Source organism: Myotis brandtii, unplaced genomic scaffold, assembly GCF_000412655.1.
Source record: "Myotis brandtii unplaced genomic scaffold, ASM41265v1 scaffold244, whole genome shotgun sequence".
Classification (NCBI taxonomy): Eukaryota; Metazoa; Chordata; class Mammalia; order Chiroptera; family Vespertilionidae; genus Myotis; species Myotis brandtii.
Window position 1 is genome coordinate 5,267,036 of NW_005359225.1, and position 20,009 is coordinate 5,287,044.

Genomic DNA, 20,009 nt, shown 5'->3' on the forward strand with positions numbered 1-20,009 from the left:
GATATGAAAAGTAGGTAATCCATAAAGAGTGCTTAGGAGAGTATCTTGCACATATGAAGTGCTCAGTTAATGCTTGGTTAGTATTTAACTTAAAAAATATATATATAATTTATTTCAGAGAAGAAAGGAGAGAGAGTTAGAAGCATCAATGATGAGAGAGAATCATTGATCGGCTGCCTCCTGCATGCCCCTACTGAGGATTGAGCCTGCAACCTGGGCATGTGCCCTTGACCGGAATTGAACCTGGGACTCTTCAGTCTGCAGGCCGGTGCTCTATCCACTGAGCAAAACCAGCCAGGGCAGTATTTCACTTTTTGAAGGTTCAGATTTTGTCAGTGTACTGAGACTATTTATCTCTTCAAGCAGACTCTCTTAACAAAGTTCACAAGGCTGATACATAAAACTAGAATGCCAATTTTTAAGTTTATCTTGAGAAATAGAACTGTCACATATACTGAAATGCTTATGTTGGTATGACCAGTACATTTTCTACGTTTGGGTACCATGGAACACCAAATTCTAGTCATAAAGGTTATGGTGAACATAGGATCTGAATTAAGGGCAGTAGTTAGATGAATCCAATGTTTTGTGTATAATACCAAAGAGACTAAAAATGAATATTTATTACGCTTTCCTCGGTTTAAGAATTTCTTCACTCACAATGCCAGACATTTTTTTTTTTTTTTTTTTTTTTTTTTTTTACTGACATTTTTTCAAGGCTGTGTCTTTGTGTAACTTTTGGGTTATCTAACTCTACATTTGGAAAACATAGAGATGTTACTACTACTAATATTTGGATTTTAATTTGTACCATGGAACACCAAATTCTAGTCATAAAGGTTATGGTGAACATAGGATCTGAATTAAGGGCAGTAGTTAGATGAATCCAATGTTTTGTGTATAATACCAAAGTGACTAAAAATGAATATTTATTACGCTTTCCTCTGTTTAAGAATTTCTTCACTCACAATGCCAGACATTTACTTTCAACTTCTTTTGCAGCTTGTCTTAGATTCTTTCAGTCTCATCCATTCACCATGCACTTTGACCCTCAAGAGCTGGTGATGCAAAGGAGCAGAGACTGCAGTGGTGGTAGTGTATATAGCAAGATGGAATTCCTGGAGCAGCTATAGTAGTGGTATTACAGTGGCTATATTATGGTGGCTGAGGATAGTGGAGGTTGGCAGTGGAAGCAGAGATGTGCTGACCAGACTTGTTCTGCTGCCTGGTTTTGGGCGTTGTCCTTGGTTGGCATCATCTCTGGTTTCCTACTTCTCCAGGTGAGAATAAGCTTCTCTTTAAAAAATAAAATAAAATTTTTTTTCATTGATTTCAGAGAGGAAGGGAGAGGGAGAGAGAGATAGAAACATCAGTGATGAGAGAGAATCATTGATTGGCTGCCTCCTGCACACCCCACACTGGGGAGTGAGCCCACAACCCGGGCATGTGCCCTGACGGGGAATTGAACTGAGACCTTCTGGTTCATAGGTCGACACTCAACCAGCTGGGCTGAGAATGAGCTTCTCTCTTTTTTTAATTAAAATATTTTATTGATTTATTACAGAGAGGAAGGGAGAGGGATAGAGAGTTAGAAACATCGATGAGAGAGAAACATCAATCAGCTGCCTCCTGCACACTCCCCACTGGGGATGTGCCCGCAACCAAGGTACATGCCCTTGACCGGAATCGAACCTGGGACCCTTCAGTCCGCAGGCTGACGCTCTATCCACTGAGCCAAACTGGCTAGGGCAAATGAGCTTCTCTTAATAAGTTCTCCTTCTGCTTAGACTAGCCAGCATCAGTTTTGGTTGTTAATTTGCTAAGTTGCTCTTGCCATTAAAAACTCTGGGTGATACAGCGGCTATAATAAGTAGCCTAATACATTCATCTCACAGTAGGGATGGGAAGATCATGGGAAAGCAACTGGAATGCTTAGATTTTGTTGGCTACCTCTCTCCTTGAGAGTGCTAAGTTAGGATCACTGTATTCCGGGCCTAGAATTGTGCCTGGCATTTAGTAGGTGTTCAGTAAACCTTTGTGGAATGAATGAATGGTGGGCTTATTCTGCCAGTGAACCCAATAGTGTGTCTGTCAATATGTGTGCCTGTGACTCTGCTTTATCTCATCTTTCATAGCTGACCAACCTCCCTGACAAAGGAAAATTTTTTCTTTAGATATGCTAATACAGATGTAATCTTGTATAACAGCGAAATTTTACTGGCTTGGAAACTGTTCTGTCTTTTATTTTATTTTTTTAATTTTAAGTTTTTAATGAAAGTTGTATATAATTTTACTTTATTCCTGCATCTTCTCAATTGTTTCTTCCTTGTATTTTCCCTTTTCCTTTCCTACTTGGTGAGATTTGGCTTTATGTTCAAGGATCTTTTTGCAGTCTTTGTCCAGCTTTAGTCTAGTGATATCCACCTTGCTGGGGTGAATGCCCACATGAACAGTTGTACCATTAGCTTTCTCCTGTTGCACTTGTTCAATGTAGATGACAAATTTCTTCCTGTAAACCTGGACTACTTTGCCAATTTGCTGCCCTTTGTAATGTCCTCGAACAACCTGAACTTCATCATCCTTTCGGATGGGCATGGATCGAACATTATACTTCTCTCTCAGCTCTCTGGAAAGAGGAAAAGACATAATCTTCCTTTGAATGTGGGAAGGTGCATTGAAATGCCTTTTATGGTTCTTGCTCCGGTCAGAAGTCACAAAGGGATTGAACTTCATTTTGACCGCTGGCGCTCCTACGAAGGCCGCAAGAGGGAAGAGACCCACACGCTCCTGTTCTGTCTTTTAAATTCACTTGGCTTATTTGTGTTGTGTGGAATTTTTAGTTTAGCTTTGGGATGTGTGAGTGTGGTTTTGTGTGTTTGCCATGTGCATGCACATAGAAGGGCACCTCACAGAGCTCCAAAATGCTGACAAGAACTTGAATTCCTTCCTGGTGTCACAGCTTTCCTGGTGTTCTGGAAGCCATCATTTCTTGAGTCTTCCTCATGAGGCTACTGACGGAATAAAGAAAAGCTCATAGACAGTTCCGTATACACACATAAATATATAGAACTGTATTTAAATCTCAGATGTTCCACCTGAAAACTTTATGGCTCTTGGTAAGTTTCTTACAGATGTCCTGCTTTGCTTTTCCTCTGATTGTGGCACTGAGATTAGAAAAGACAGGAAATACAGGCCCTTTATTTCCACTTTTCCTTTTTTATTTTAAAGCAGGAAGACCTCTGCTCCAGGCCTACCCTTTAAGGAACTATATAGGAACTGGCAACTACCATCCACATTCCCATGCCACGAGGTCATTTGCTTATATTTACTGAGCTCATTCCTGGGTGTTATGAGATGATGGCCTTCGGAGGCTGAGGGTGCTGGGATTTTGAGAGGTTGGGATGGCTTGTTCCCAGTTCATTATGTTCTTTGCCTCCATTCCTGGTGGAGTGTCTGAGGCTGGTGGCAGAATAGTATACCTGAGACCCTTCTCTCTTAGTCTCTAGAACACAGTGTTTTAGACTTTGGGATTCTCATAATGTAGCGCTGGCGCTTTGAAATTAATATCTGTGAGCAAACTCATCAAGATGTAGGGATCATCTGGCCTACCCTTCCTGAGTTTCAAATGTTAGACCCAAGCCTAAAGAACAGTGACTTGTCCAAGGTGACACAGTCTGTCAGGATAGAGTGAGTGAAAATCTTTCCAAGGGCAAATTGAAATCCTACAAAGGCCAAGCCCCATCTGAGACCTACTGTCACACAAAGTCAGCAGGGTTGAGAGGGTGAGGGATTTATTCTGCAGTTTCCTTCCCTGCATCTTGTGAAGAGTCAACACCTTACCTCTGGTTGCTTTGGTTTGCTCCCACATTTCATAATTTAGAGTGGACCCAAGACTGCAATGCTTGGTCTGGAACACACCCCAACCCTAAATTGTCTGTCTTTGGCTTAGGTTATCAAGTTTACAGACAACAATCCTGTGCCTCTGTGATCATGTGACCAGGCTATTAATAGATCTGAAGTTCTGGGAGAGCCTCAGCTCTTCCCCACCTCTCTACTCTCAGCAGGTTGCCTGCTCATAATTTCCGCAGTGTTCAGATAGCTAGACAGAGAATGGAAACGGGGCAATCTGCCCATCCCCTTTTAGGTGGCAGAGTGGACCCAAGTCTGTATGAGCAGCCTTAGCCTCTGGCCTCTTTTGTCTCTGTGCTGTATCAGGTCAAGTGAAAGTGCTTAGCATTTAGGAGGATATAATGCTCCTATGCCTTAGGGGGGATTAAAAAAATTAACCAGTTTTTGGGGGCATTTGTGTTTTTTAATGATCACATATAGCCCAGAGAAATGGGGGTAAAACTGAAGGGAGGGGAAGAAGGCCTGTCAGTCTATGGGCAACAAAGTGATGGTTGTAGCAGGATGGTACCTACCATAAGCCTATGTGACCTTAGTGAACCAGGTCAGATAGTGACTGTCCTGCAGGCTAATGAACCATATTCCTCACAGGTGGGGTTTCTACTTCTTAACTCCTACTTTATCTCTCCTTACTTCCTATCATACAAATTGTTCTTTGTTCTGTTGTTCATCAAATCTGCTGTCATCTTCCACGCATGGGCATTTGTAGAGACCACATTAAGATTCTAGTCAAAATGTGACTATTGACAGTTTAGGGCTCTACAAATAGTTTTGAATCCCCAATTACCCCAAAGTCATTTTGTACTGGAGCGCTCTCATTCCTTCATTGATGTATTCAAACATTCTAACATATTGGGCACTCCCTCTATGCCAAGTACTGTACTATGCCCTGGGAATCAGTACAGTGAACAAAACAGATATGGTTTCTGCTCTCCTAGAGCTTATAGTGTTGTAGGGAAGGTAAAAACGAACCAAATAATCACAGTAAAGTCTGATAAATGTCATGAGTAGAAATAAGGGATGTGATAACAGGGTACATTTTGCAAGAGAACTTAATATTGTTTAGGGTGTCAGGAAAGACCTCACTTTAAGTGAGGAAATGACATTTGAGTCCTAAGAATTAAGAAGAATTATCTAAGTAACTGGGGTTAAAAAAGGTAGAGTATTATAGATGCAAAGAGGCCAGGTGATAGGGATAAGTCCATATCCATATTTGTTCATTTAATTAATTTAAAATTTATTTTTGGGGGAGAGACAGAGAAACACTGATTGGTTGTTCTGCTTATTCATGCATTCATTGGTTGATGCTTGTATGTGCCCAGATTGGGGATCAAACCCACAATCTTGGTATATCCGGATGATGCTCTAGCCAACTGAGCTACCCGGCCAGGGCTGGTTCATTTCTTAAGCAACCATTTATAATTGATAGATAATATCATGCAGTGTGCTAAGGTCTGGGAACATAAAAAGCAATTCTTACCTGCCCTGGAGAAACTCAGGAGCAGTGGCATCCCTCTTCGGTAACCAGGGTACTAAGGTCACCTTAGATCTTGGACTCAGTCTCCTGGGTCCCATGTGACAGGACTTAACACCTTTAGAGAAACTGCCTGTCCTTGAGTGTTTGACCCACCTGTCAAGCAGAGAGGACATAGACCTCAGCTGGAGACTTGTACCATTTGTTTGCTCTTATCCCTGGCTTCACACTCACCAGATCCTTGGTTGATGGGGTTCATCTACAGACTTGAGGTTGATGGAGGTCCAGAAATTGGCTTTTACCCCAGTAGGAACATAGAAGAGGCTTTCTGAGATAAAGTTGCCTTGATTTTCAGAGCTTTATTTTCCTGGTATATTGTATTTGTTATTGGGATTGATTGTGTGGTCTCAGACCCATCCATTGTCTTGAATACACCTCCAGTGGCATTTTAGCTCTTTTTCTGAGTTCCTGCACTACTTATAGACAAAAGTCTTAGTGGCTGCCTATCTTGGACTGTGCATTGCATAATTCCAGGATGTGCTGTTCACATACACTGTGTTGTGAATGAGGCCACACCTCCCTAATTGTGCAACAGTGCATTATTGTGGCTCTGGTTAAAGGGAAGGGAAGTAAAATTATTTAAACACTGACTATATGCCTCAGGCTAGGTGGTTTATATTCTTTACTTCATTTAATATTCCCAGTAATGCTCTGAGGTAAATACTAATGTCTCATTTATTGAAGAGAAAACTAAAGGTTCAGTGAAGCTAGTAAGTGGTGGCTCAGGTCTGATTCTAAAGGCCATGCCTCTCTTCCACTCCTATCTGTTTCCCAACGTGGTTATAGACTTCAGTTCTTGTGTGTTATCTTGTTTCCATGGCTTCTTTGGCCTTGTTTACTTTGACGTGTCTGCCTGGCCTCTCTGTGTCAATAACCCAAGGATTCTCAGCATGGCTGGGGTTCAGAAATGTGTCCTACTAGAGTCATTTTTTTCCCCATCTGAAATGTATTTTTGTGCTTAGCATGAGACAACACTATAACCATAGCTAAAGTCATTTTTAAAGCACCAGTCAGCTCTGATTTATTAGACTGCCTTTCTTACTTTAGCTCACACAGCATCCTCAGGGGGACAGAAGCTGGAGACGGCTCACTAGAAATGAGTTGGAGTGAAAAAGGCATTGGATATGGGCTTAGGGGGTGGATGAGATTCCCTCAGCAGTTCAAAGTTGCATGTCTACTAAGGTTAGTTGGTTGGACCTTTGTAAATTAGTACTTAATGTCCCTTTTCCAGAGACTTGAGGTTCTCATTTCTCTCTTTCAGTAGAAGGCTTGCCTCTTCAGCTGGGGATTCTGGAGCTACTGACCTTAGAGTACGGGGAGTTTTTTCCTTCCCAGAGTTGTCAGGGTGTGTGTGGTGTAGAAGAGGGATGTGTGTAAGGCAGAGTCTGGGAAAAGGAGGCAGAGGAGGTGGGATGCATATTTGCTATTTCACCTGCTTTTCAGCACTCTTCTTTCTCTTCCTTTCTTCTCTTGGAGGCTTTGCAGTCCTGTTTGAGAAGTTGGGTCTTAAATAGCACAAGACACACTGCTTGCAGTTCCTGAAACATGACAGATGTTTTCCTATCTCAGATCCTTGTAATATTCTGTTCCCTCTATCAGGAATGTCCTTCTCATCTTCTCTACCTCATGTATGTACCTGCTCATCCTTCAAGACCCATTTGGGAGGAAAAAAAAAAAAAAATATATATATATATATCCCCCAATTGATTTTTAGAGAAAGTGGAAGGGAGTGGGAGAGACATACACAGAGAGAAACATTGATGTGAGAGAGAAACATCTATCGGTTACCTCCCTACCCAGGCCTGGGGTCGAGCTTGCAACTGAGGTATGTGCCCTTGACTGGAATCGAGCACAAACCCTCAGCCTGTGGGCCTGTGCTCTATCCACTGAGCCAAATTGACTAGGGCAATATATATATATATATATAATTGATTTCAGAGAGGAAGGGAGAGGGAGAGATAGAAACATCAGTGATTACAGAGAATCATTGATTAGCTGCCTCCTGTATGTCCTCTACTGGGGATTGAACCCGAAACCCGGGCATGTGCCCTGACCAGGAATTGAACTGTGATCTCCTGACTAATAGGTTGATGCTCAGCCACTAAGCCACACCGGCCAGGCTCAAGACCCACTGTAGATGCACCTTTTCAGGACACGCTCTTTGATGTCTTCTCTCTGGCACAGCCACTTTTGTGTTTCCATAGCATTTTGCACAGGTCTCCGTTGTACTGTGATTATTCACTTAACTCTCTGCTTTCCTTTCCACATTTGGAGCAAGCAAGAAACAGTCAGTTTTGTGTGTGTGTTTTTTAAATCAGGCACAAGGCCTGAAGGAGACTATATTATCAGTAATTGTTGAATTGAGCTACAAAGAATTAGAAGTAGATGGTTGTGTACAACTACCTTGTGTACCTCCATAAACTGAAACAGGATTCTTTTGTATAATTCACTGTATTGTGTGTCTTTCAGGCCCCATAGCCTTTCAAACATGCATGGTAGTAGCTGACTTCCAGAGAGAAGTGTCCTGCTCTACAAATGTTTTCTTTGCCTGCTTTGCCTTACCTTGCCCTTCACCTCACAGTGCTCTTCTAAACCCCTGGTCCTGACCCAGGGAATGAGTAGGAGGAAATGCCAGAAATGAGCTACTCTTGGCATCGTGAATCCTTAATTTGCAGGTTTGGCCCTGTGGGGCAATGCAAGGTGAGAAAATGGAAATGAACCCTGTCCCTGTAATAGTAGCTGAAAGGGATCTCCTCTAGATTATTACTGCTATCACTGTTGCTGTAGCAGCTGCAGCAGTGAGGCAGTTCCCTTATTGCATTCTGGATCTAAGAATCAATTCTTCTAAGTTAGCTCACTTGGCTCGCCCTGAGATTTATCTCATGGCTGAGAGCCTGAAACAAGTTCTTTTACACTTGTTTTTTCTACCATCCTCACATCACACAGATTGTGGGATTGTTTATTTTTATCCCTTCATTTTATAGAGGAGGAAACAGGTTCACATTGGGCATGGGTCTAGTAAATGTCAGCTGAGGCTAGACACTGGTCTAACAATTCCCTGCACAGTACTCTCTTCACTATACATTGCTCTCTCTCATCCCACTCTCCTTTTCCTATTTGTAATTTCTGTAATTTGTGAACTTGGTGAAGGTGAGACAGTCAGGAAATAATACTTTTTCCTCTGTCTCTCCCTAGCTCCTGCATAAGCTGGGCACAGTAGACTTTCAGGTAAAATTTAGTGAAGAACTAATAAAAATCAAAGTTGACCCAGGAAGACCTCACGGTTAAAGCCAGAAGAAGACTAAAGAAAGCAGATCCCTCTCCGTTTCACTGGAATATTTGGTTTTGGTGATGATTCCTGTGGTTTGGCTTTCCCAGTGTTGAACACAACCCTGGCTGGAGCTTGGAATGGGTATGGTTTGTGACACTGGTGTTTTATCTGGTGAAAGCCAGGTCTGTAATGAAACTTCTGGGAAAATTCCACATGTGGGCTAGCTGCCTTGGGTCTTCAGATCCCTTCCTTGATCCCAGCAGCAATCCGAGGACACAAACATTGCGTGCAGCATTGCAAAATCCATTACAAATAGATAACATTTGTTGAGTGCTTAGTATGTTTTCTGGAACTATTTTAGTTCCAGGAATTCTTTTAATCCTCACAATGTTCCATGAGTAGTTACTATGATTTTGTTTTCACTTTTCAATTGTCTTTATTGACATATAATTTACATGTAGTAAAATACACTCATTTTAAGTGTTCAGTTTGAGTTTTGACAAATATCTATACACCTGTGTAACCTCTTCCCTGCAATCAAGATATACATTTCCATCATTAGGTACTTTAATTATCCTCATTCTGCAGAGGAGAAAACTGAGCTACAGAGGAGATAAAGTGATTTGCTCAAGGTCTCATGGCTAATAAATGATAGAACCAGGATCTGAACCCAGGCTGCCTGAGTCCAGAGCCCCTCTTCTAAACTAAGCTAGGCCCAGAGGTAGCCTATCAGGAGGGATGAAACAACTATCTCAGTACCTCTAGAATCCCAGGACTGAAGCAGTCAGAGCTACTTGCCTTTTGCCCAGCCGTAGCCTCTTTAGGCCTGCAAAGAATGGAGCCCCCTAACAAGGTATAATGTAGTATTTGAAAAGGGGACTGGCTTCTAGGCTCACATACTGCTAAATATAGATGACACAATAGTCTCATGCTCTCAGAGTGGTATCAGTGGTAGACTGCAGCCAGTTCTGGGCTGTGCACCATGAGGGCAACATATACAGACCAGAGCATATGTAAAGGAGGCAAGATGGAGAGGGACCTTGAAATCTAGTTCTTTGAAGAGGGGTTGAATGAGCCATTTTTAGAAGCCCCAAAGAGAAAAAATTTAAACATCATCCTCATATCCTTGAAAGGCTGTTTCTGTGTGGCTTCAGAAGGCACAATTTGAGCCCTGTGGGTGGACGAGGGTGTGTGTGGTTTGGAAAAATTAAAGGACAATGGATATGACATACTACCTCATCAGCTTGGAGTGCAAATCAGGTCAGATCTCTTTTCAATATTAAGATTAATCTCTTGAATGAGTATGAAATTAGCTGGAAGTTTAGTATGTCTCTCTTGTGGCCTTTCCTCTTTGCTCTTTTCCTTCCTTATGTATTCAAGAACTCTAAGGACTTTTTTGATCCAAAGAGGTCAGGCTTAGTTCTGAATAGAGAACTAGAGGATCTTATTGATCTGCTAGGGGGCCCTATTTTTTTCCTTCTTCATTTTTTTTCTTCTGAGAAACATAACATTTTAATAGATGAAATAAATACTCCAGTACATGCAAGGTACAAACTTGACATTGGCCCCATTTGCAAACCACATGGCAAGGTCAGACTCTTTCCACACCAAGTATACGGCTAATCCAACTTAAAAAAGTAACAACATACAAAAAAGGTAGCTACATCCATGTCTAAGAAATGAAAACTGCGGTACCTTTTCTTTTAATTAGGAAAAAACAAAAGGACCATAAAAGAAATGAACCCATGACCTCCTTCCTGCCCAATTAACTAATAAAGTTTGGGTGAGGGACTCCTGAAGAGGAGCTGGGAGTGCAGTGGGGTAATCCTGCCACAGCAGGTTAGCATCTTCCATCTCAGGACCCTACAGTGTGGGCTGCTGGGGTTGGGGCTGAGTGCGTGTGTAAATTGGATGCATGGCCCTGCCTTCTGGAAGATTCCTCTCGAGCATCTAACGTGGGGTATGAGGGTGTGTGGGAACTTCTCCTACGATTTCTTTGGTATAAATTGAGAAGGGCAGACAATAAGCATCTTCCTTTAGTCTGGGGTGGAAGAAGGGGGCGGGGTGGGTGTGCTGATTCACAGAATTGTAATTCACTGGCGGTAAAGTCCTGGGTGAAGACCTCTCCCTTAAAGCCTGAGATAGCAAGGTGCAGCCTTCAGACACGGGGTAGGCCTAGTTCCTCAGCCTCTTCCTGTGGTCCGACATCTTGGCGCCCCATCGGGGTGCTGTACCAGATCCCTGAGGCACTGCGTCAGGAGCACCTAGGCCAGTGGTTCTCAACCTTCCTAATACTGCGACCCTTTAATACAGTTCCTCATGTTGTGGTGAACCCCAACCATAAAATTATTTTCGTTGCTACTTCATAACTGTAATTTTGCTACCGTTAGGAATCGTAATGTAAATATCTGATATGCAGGATGTATTTTCATTGTTACAAATTGAACATAAAAGCACAGTGATTAATCACAAAAACAATATGTAATTATATATGTTTTCCGATGGTCTTAGGCGACCCCTGTGAAAGGGTCGTTCGATCCCCAAAGGGGTCGCGACCCACAGGTTGAGAACCGCTGACCTAGGCGGACACCATGCTCATGGCACTGCCCAGGATGGCCATCAGCACCGCCTTGCCCTTGGCGCTCAACCCAGGAACTGCGGGCTCCGTGGCGAAGCCCTCTAGTGCGCTCACCACCTGCACCAGCGGCCCGCTGAATAGGGCGCAGCGTCAACGCCAGTTCGCCTGGCACTGCCTTGACCTCGCGCACGCAGGCCAGCAGCATGGACGCACTTGTGCTCATGCACTTGACGCCCAACTTGAACTGCTCCGCGTGAAGTGGTCTTGGGACTTCTCGCTGGCCTGGGCGCACGCATCCGTCAGGAACTTGAGGTTGCGCAACAGGTAGTGGACCCTATTTTTAAGCTTCTGTTGATGATACACAGTATGGCTTTTAAAAATGGATCTCTCAGAGTATGCTGTTTCCGCAGTGTAGCCATGAGGACTTGGTTCTGCACAAGTTCGAGTGGTTCTTTGTGGGAGGATGATAGTGCTTCTTCAGTGTCACTTCTGCCCTAGGCTCCACTAAGCTTGAGTTCTCAAAATAAATGCTCTTAAGTTCATGTTTATGCATAAGCTTATCTACTGGAGCAAGGGACCCCAACATCCTCCAGTTGGCTGGTTTAGAAGTATTTCTAGATTTAGGCACATTCCAGTTCCAGAACAATTCTTCTTCCATGATCATTTTGGAGCACCCTTTCAGATTTTCTCTTTTCTCAGTGTGAGTACTTACTATAGGCTGTTAGTATCCCTTCCCATCTTTAACTTGGCTTAGGATCTCAGTCTGTGAGAGAATTCTAGTAGCACTGAATGTCAAAAAAAGTGGGAGGTCAAGGTTTCAGTTTTTAGGCCTGGAATAACTTTGGATTCTGCACATATTTGTATTCATTTCCCCCAGCTTTGCATACCAAGGGGTATTGGAAACAGTCTTTGTCAAGTCACAAAGTATCATGTTGCATCCTCTTCTCACTTGCTTTATATTTATATAGTTAAAAGAGACCCCTCATGAACAAGGAGTGGGCCACTCAAAGATAGGACTGCTTTGACATTACAACTGTTAAATAGACACTAGAGCTACCTTGGGCCACTGTTAGGAAATAATGAATTTTTTATTAGGACTACCATCCAGAATGAGTAAGTTTAACATTACAAGATATGAGAAAGGGAATCTGGACCATGTAGTCTGTTTTTTAAAATATTGTTTGATCTCTGAGGCTCTCAGTGGATGTATGTACACACAGGCAGTGACATCATGATTATCTGGTGATGGGCTGGAGGAAAGATGAGAGATGGGTGAGGGTTACGATGAATTGGCCTCTAAAAGTCCTGTAGCTCTGAGTTTTTATGCATCTTTTAGATCTTTCCAATCTGAAAATACTAGAACTGACTTTGTGCTGTGATTCCTGGAAATCTTACAGGCCAAATAGGGGGTCAGAAAAGTGGATGACTATGATGAAGTTGAGGTTATCACTGATTTCATTTCTGCATTTCTCCCAACCACTGCTCTCCCTTTAAGCCAGATTAATACAGCTATAAAATATAGCCTCTTATGTTCTGTATGCTTTACCACAATTAAAAGAACAAACAACAGCTTTAACGGCATATTTCACAGATCTAGAACAGATATTCCAAAAATTTATATGGAACCAAAAAAGACCCCAAATAGCCACAGCAATCTTGAGAAAGAAGAACAAAGTTGGAGGGATCACAATACCAGATATCAAACTATACTACAAAGCCATTGTAATCAAAACAGCCTGGTACTGGCACAAGAACAGGAATATAGACCAATGGAACAGAACAGAGATCTTAGAAATCGACCCATGCCAATATAGCTAATTAACATTTGACAAAGGAGGTAAAAGCATACAATGGAGTAAAGATAGTCTCTTCAATAAAGGGTGTTGGAAAAATTGGACAGGTACATGAAAAAAAATGAAACTGGATCACCAACTTACATCATATACAAGAATAAACTCAAAATGGATAAAAGACTTAAGTGTAAGTCACAAAACCATAAAAATCCTAGAAGAAACCACAGGCAGTAAAATCTTAGATATCTCATGTATTTTCACTGATACATTGCCTAGGGCAAGGGAAACAAGCAATATTTTCACCTATACATTGCCTAGGGCAAGGGAAACAAAAGAAAAAATAAACAAATGGGACTGCATCAAATTAAAAGGCTTCTGCACAGTAAAAACCACCATCAACAAAATGTAAAGGTAACCTATTCTATGGGAAAACATATTTGCCAATGATACATCTGATAAGGGTTTAATTTCCAAAATATACAAAGGACTTATACTCCGAAACACCAGGAAGAGAAACAATCCAATTAAAAACTGGGCAAAGGACCTGAATAGATACTTCTCCAAAGAGGACATACTGATGGCCAATAGACACATGAAAAAATGCTCAGTGTCACTAATTATCAGAGAGGTGCAAATTAAAACTACAATGAAGTATCACCTCACACCTGCCAGAATAGTTACCATCAATAAATAAACAAACAAGTGCTAGTGAGGATGTGGAGAAAAGGGAACCCTAGTACACGGCTAGTGGGAATGCAGACTGGCACAGCCATAGTGGAAAAAATTATGGAGGTTCCTCAACAAATTAAAAATGGATCTGTGATTTAACCCAGCTATACCACTTCTGGGAATATATCCTAAGAATTCCAAAACACTAATCAGAAAGAATATATGCACCTCCATGTTCATAGAAGCATTGTTTGCAATAGCTAAGATCTGGAAATAGCCCAAGTGCCCATTAGTAGATGAGTGGGTAAGAAAGCTGTGGTACATTTACACAATGGAATACTATGCAGCTGTAACAAAGAAGGATCTCTTACTGTTTGAGACAGCATGGATGGACCTGGAGAGTATTATGTTAAGTGAAATAAGCCAGTTAGAGAAAGATAAATATCACATGAACCCACAAGTATAATTTAAAGAACAAAATAAACTGACAAACAAAATAGGTCCGGTGGTATGGATGGGAGGCACAGAATAACAGATTTCAGTGGGATGGGATTGGCGGGGAGGGGACAGGAAGAGATTAACCAAAGAACATATATGTATAGCATAACCCATGGACACAGACAATAGCATGGGAAGGCTTAGGGTGAAGCAGGGGTTGGGTGGAGGGGGGCAAAAAGGGAGAAAATGGGAGACATCTGTAATATTGTCAACAATAAAATTTTTAAAAATACAGCTTTATATTTTGTCCGCGATGTTAATCTGTCCTTTTCTCATTTGATCCTCTCAACACCTTGTGATATGAGCAAGTAAGTGCCTACTAGTATTAAGCTCTTTTTAGAGATGAAGAAATTGAAGTTCAGAGAAAGTAAGTAACTTACCTGTCTGGGTTACACAGTAGATTGATTAGTATCCTCAGTAATCTCAATAAATATTTTTTGAATAAATGAATGAACCGGAACTGGAGCCCAGATTCTATGTTTCCTTGACCAATGTTTTGCTTCCATGTTATTCTGTGTCTCCCTGGGAGCTTTCTGTGAACAACTTTAGGATTGGCTGTTTTTTTGCTAACCTTCCCCTTGGGATTCCCTCATTCTATAGCTGAAATTATGTGCACTCGTTATAGAGCATCATTCCAGTTGTGTTCCCTACAGAGTGGGAAGGGAGAAAAACACCTCTACCCACTGTAATTCTTTTTTTGTTACTTGTTTTCTGGGATCTTCATATTGCTGCTAACAAGAGTGATTCATAGACTTCACTATGTGATTTTCTTGGTTAAGAGAACTTTTTTCTCAGCTCTGGAAGAAATTAATAGTTATGTATGGTTAAGGCCCAGGAGTTTAGCAGCTTTACATAGAGCACAACAGTTCTCTCTTCTAGCTGAGCCCAGACCTATTATTTTGGTTTGGTAAAACTCTGCGGCCACTGTATGCCTTGGTATGTGTTAGGTGCTAAAAGGGACACCCATGGGTGAGAGTCTGAGTCCAGTTGGAGAGACAAGGCGTATACATAGTTTGAAACAGCTTTTAATAAAATGCAAAATCAAATAGACATGTAAGTATTTCAATGTGAGGAATAGGTCATAAGGAGCTTAGAAGGTATAGTGGAAAGGGTGTGTGCTTTAGAACTGTGGGCCACTGGCAAATTAACTCTGTGAACTACATTTTCCTTATCTCTGAAATGGGCATGGTAATAGCAGCCTTACAGGGTTGTGAGGATTAAATGAGGTAATGTGTCTAAAGCATCAGCCTTCTGACTGATACATGGTAAGCATTAAACCAATGATAATTCCCTTCCTAGAAGAGCTAAGCCCGAAAGGTTGACTAGGATTTGGTGGAGAGGTAGAGGGGAAGAACAGTGATGGTAAGAGGCGGGGTGGGAAGGGGCAGGTCCCATGAGTATGTCAGTCTGGTGGGAGTAGAGGGTATCTATATATATAAAAGCCTAAGCGATCAGCCGACTGGCCAACTGGCTGACAGGCTGACCAACCAGTAGCTATGATGCACACTGATGACCAGGGAGCAGACGCTCAATGCAGGAGCTGCTGAGCTGTGTTCACTTGGCAGCTGGGCTTCTTGGGTGATGCGCTGGAACCAGAGAGGAGGGAGCCCGATTCCAGGTGTGTCACTGAGAACTGCCTTCTCACAATCTGAGACCCCTCAGGGGATGTCAGAGAGCCGGTTTCGGCCTGATCCCCGCACGCCAGGCCGAGGGACCCCTCCAGTGCACGAATCCATGCACCAGGCCTCTAGTATGTATATAAAAGCCCTTCATATATTCTGTAGTGTAGAGTAGTAGCTAAGAGCTTGGACTCTAGAGCCAGACTGCCTGTCTCTAAATACCACCACTTAATTTACTTTCTCTATACCTTAGTTTCTTTTTTAAAAATTGAATTAACATTGGTTAATAACAAGTTTTATATGTGCAACATTATAATTCAACATCTGTATATATTATATCGTGCTCACCACCAAAAGTCTAGTTTCTATCCATCACTATACAAATGACCCCTTTACCCATTTTGCCCTCCTTCCACTCCTCTTCTCCTCTGGCAACTACTCACCGATCAGTCATGTGTGTCTATTAGGTTTTTTTTCTGTTTATTTATTTTGTTTTAATATTAGACATATGGGTGAAATCATATGATTTTTTTTTTCATCTGACTTATTTCCCTTAGCATAATACCCTCAAAGTCCATCCATGTTGCAGTTGCACCTTTTTTATGGCTGAGTAGTATTCCATTGTATACTAGTATATGTACCACATCTTCTTTATCCATTCATATATAAATGGACATTTAGGTTGTTTCCATGTCTTGGCTATTGAAAACAATGCTGCAGTAAACATAGGTTTGCATATATGTTTTTAAAATATATTCTTTATTGATTCCAGAGAGGAAGGGAGAGGGAGAAAGAAAGAAATATTAGTGATGAGAGAGAAACATGGATTGGCTGCCTCCTGGAGACCTCCTGGAGATCGAGCCCACAATCTGGGCATGTGCCCTGACTGGGAATGGAACTGTGACCTCCTGGTTCATGGGTTGACGCTGAACCATTGAGCAACACTAGCCAGGTGCATATATCATTTTTAATTAGTGTTTTTATAATCTTTGGATAAATGCCCAGAAGTAGAATAGATGGGTCCATATGGTAGTTCTGTTTGTTTGAGGAATCTCCATACTGTTTTTCATAGTGGCTGTACTAATTGATGTTCCCACCAACAGTGTATTAGGGTTCCCTTTTCTCTGCATCCTCTCCAACACTTGTTATTTCTTGTCTTTTTTATAACAGCCATTCTAACAAGTGTGAGGTAATATCTTATTGTGGTTTTGATTTGCATTTCCCTGATAATTAGTTATGTTAAACATCTTTTCATGTGCCTGTTGGCCATCTGTATGTCTTCTTTGGAAAAATGTCTATTCAGATCCTCTGCCTGTTTTTTAATCGAGTTTTTTGTTTTGTTTTTGAGATATATGAGTTCTTTATACAGGGGTAGGCAAAAGTACGTTTACAATGTGAGTACACAAAACAGAGTTTTTATATATACTGGAGGCCTGGTGCACAAAAATTTGTGCACTGGGGAGGGGGGAGTCCCTCAGGCTGGCCTGCGCCCTCTCGCAGTCTGGGACCCCTCAGGGGATGACCACCTGCTGGCTTAGGCCCGCTCCCCGAGGGATTGGGCCTAAGCTGGCAATCAGACATACCTCTGGCAGCCTGGGAGCCCTCGGGGGATGTCCACTTGCCAGCGGGGAGCAGGCCTAAGCTGCAGTCGGACATCCTTAGGGCTGCTGAGGCGGGAGAGGCTCCCACCACCACCGCTGTACTGGCAGCCATCAGCCTGGCTTGTGGCTGAGCAGAGCTCCCCTTGTGGGAGCGCACTGACCACCAGGGGGCAGCTCCTGCACTGAGCATCTGCCCCCTGGTGGTCAGTGTGTGTCATAGTGACCAGTCATTCCCAGTCGTTCTGCTGTTAGGGTCAGTTTTCATATTACCCTTTTATTATATCGGATAGAGGCCTGGTGCATGGGTAGGGGCTGGCTGGTTTGCCCTGAAGGGTGTCCCGGATCAGGGTGGGGGTCCCGCTTGGGTGCCTGGCCAGCGTGGGTGAGGGGCTGATGGGTGTTTGCAGGCTGGTCACACACCCTTCAGGGTGGGGGTCCCCCCTGGGGTGCCTGGCCAGCCTGAGTGAGGGGCTGATGGCTGTTTGCAGCTGGTCACACCCCCTTCAGGGTGGAGGTCCCCACTGGGGTCCCTGGCCAGCCTGGGTGAGGGGCTGATGGCTGTTTGCAGGCTGGCCACACCCCCTTTAGGGTGGGGAGTTTCCACTGGGGTGCCTGGCCAGTCTGGGTGAGGGGCTGAGGGCTGTTTTCAGGCTGGCCAAGCCCACCAGCGACGGAAGCTCCCAGCCTCACCTTTTTTTCTTTTTTTCTTTTTAATCTGGGATTTATTTACCTTCTATAATTGAAACTTTGTAGCCTTGAGAGGAGCTCAGAGCCAGCCAGGGCGGGCTGGAGGGAAGCCTCCTGCTCACTCCAGCTCCGTGGCCAGGCCGGCTGAAAGCAGGTATCTGGGGTTTATTTATCTTCTATAATTGAAACTTTGTAGCCTTGAGAGGAGCTCAGAGCCAGCCAGGGCGGGCTGGAGGGAAGCCTCCTGCTCACTCCAGCTCCGTGGCTGCTGGCCGCCATCTTTGTTGAGTTAATTTGCATAAAGTCGCTCTGATTGGCTGGTGGGCATGGCTTAAGGTATAGCGAAGGTATGGTCAAGTTTCATGTTTGTCTTTTATTTATATGCACACACACACATACACACATATGTATACATATATTGTTTAAAGTATTATATATGTCTCCTTTTTCCCCGATTGACTCCTCCCCAGCCACTCCCAGCCCCCCAGGACAAGTCCCCACTGCCCCAGTGTCCGTGTCCATTGGTTATGCTAATATGCATGCATACAAGTTCTTTGGTTGATCTCTTACCCCCTCTCCCCCCAACCCTCCCCTGCCTTCCCTCTGAGGTTGGATGGTCTGTCGGTATTTCTTTGTCTCTGGATCTATTTTTGTTCATCAGTTTATATTGTTCATTATATTTCACATATGAGTGAGATCACGTGATATTTTTCTTTCTCTGACTGGCTTATTTCACTTAGCATAATGCTCTCCAGGTCCATCCAATCTGTTGTAAATGGTAAAAGTTTCTTCTTTTTTATAGCAGTGTAGTATTCCATTGTGCAGATGTACCACAGTTTTTTAATCCACTCATCTGCTGATGGGCACTTAGGCTGTTTCCAAATCTTAGCTATTATAAATTGTGCTGCTATGAACATAGGGGTGCATATATCCTTTCTGATTGGTGTTTCTGATTTCTTGGGATATAGTCCTAGAAGTGGGATTACTGGATCAAATGGGAGTTCCTTTTTTAACTTTTTTGGGAAAATTCATACTGTTTTCCACAGTGGCTACACCAGTCTGCATTCCCACCAGCAGTGCACAAAGGTTCCTTTTTCTCCACATCCTCGCCAGCACTTGTCGTTTGTTGATTTGTTGATGATAGCTATTCTGACAGGTGTGAGATGGTACCTCATTGTTGTTTTGATTTGTATCTCTCGGATAATTAGTGACTTTGAGCATGTTTTCATATGTCTCTTGGTCTTCTACATGTCCTCTTTTGAAAGGGGGTCTATTTAGGTCCTTTGCTGATTTTTTGATTGGATTGTTTATCTTCCTTTTGTTAAGTTGTATGAGTTCCCTATAAATTGTGAAGTTTAAACCCTTATTGGAGATAACATTGGCAAATATGTTCTCCCATGCAGTGGGCTTTCTTGTTTCTTTCTTTCTTCCTCCCTTTCTTCCTTTCGCTGTGTAGAAGCTTTTTATTTTGATGTAGTACCACTTGTTTATTATTATTTATTTATTTAATACATTTTTATGTTTTGTTTTAATTTCAGAGAGAGGAAAGGAGATGGAAAGAGAGCTAGAAACATCAATGATGAGAGAATCATTGATTGGCTGCCTCCTGCACACCTCCTACTGGGGATTGAGCCTCAGGGGAATTGAACTGTGACCTCTTGGTTCATAGGTTGATGCTCTACCACTGAACCACCCCATGTATTTTAAATTTTCTTCTTTGATTTCCCCATTGACCCAATAGTTGTTCATTACCATGTTGTTTGATCTCCACATATTTGTGATTTTTCTAGTTTTCTTTTTATAATTGATTTTTTTATTGTTTAAAGTATTACATGTCCCCCCCCCCATTAACG

The 20,009-nt window shown here is 42.5% G+C and overlaps 2 protein-coding genes across 2 annotated transcripts in view; one reads left to right on the forward strand and one right to left on the reverse strand.

The window, feature by feature from the left end:
• STIM1 (stromal interaction molecule 1) overlaps positions 1-20,009 on the forward strand; it is a gene marked incomplete at its 5' end in the record, with an annotated part of 198,362 nt that overhangs the window by 73,034 nt on the left and 105,319 nt on the right. The gene's annotated exons all lie outside the window — the stretch shown is intronic.
• On the reverse strand, positions 2,281-3,019 carry LOC106726262 (60S ribosomal protein L26-like). Its single transcript, XM_014540471.1, has one exon. It carries the CDS (start codon positions 2,731-2,733, stop codon positions 2,296-2,298), a length of 438 nt encoding a protein of 145 aa, XP_014395957.1. The 5' UTR covers positions 2,734-3,019; the 3' UTR covers positions 2,281-2,295.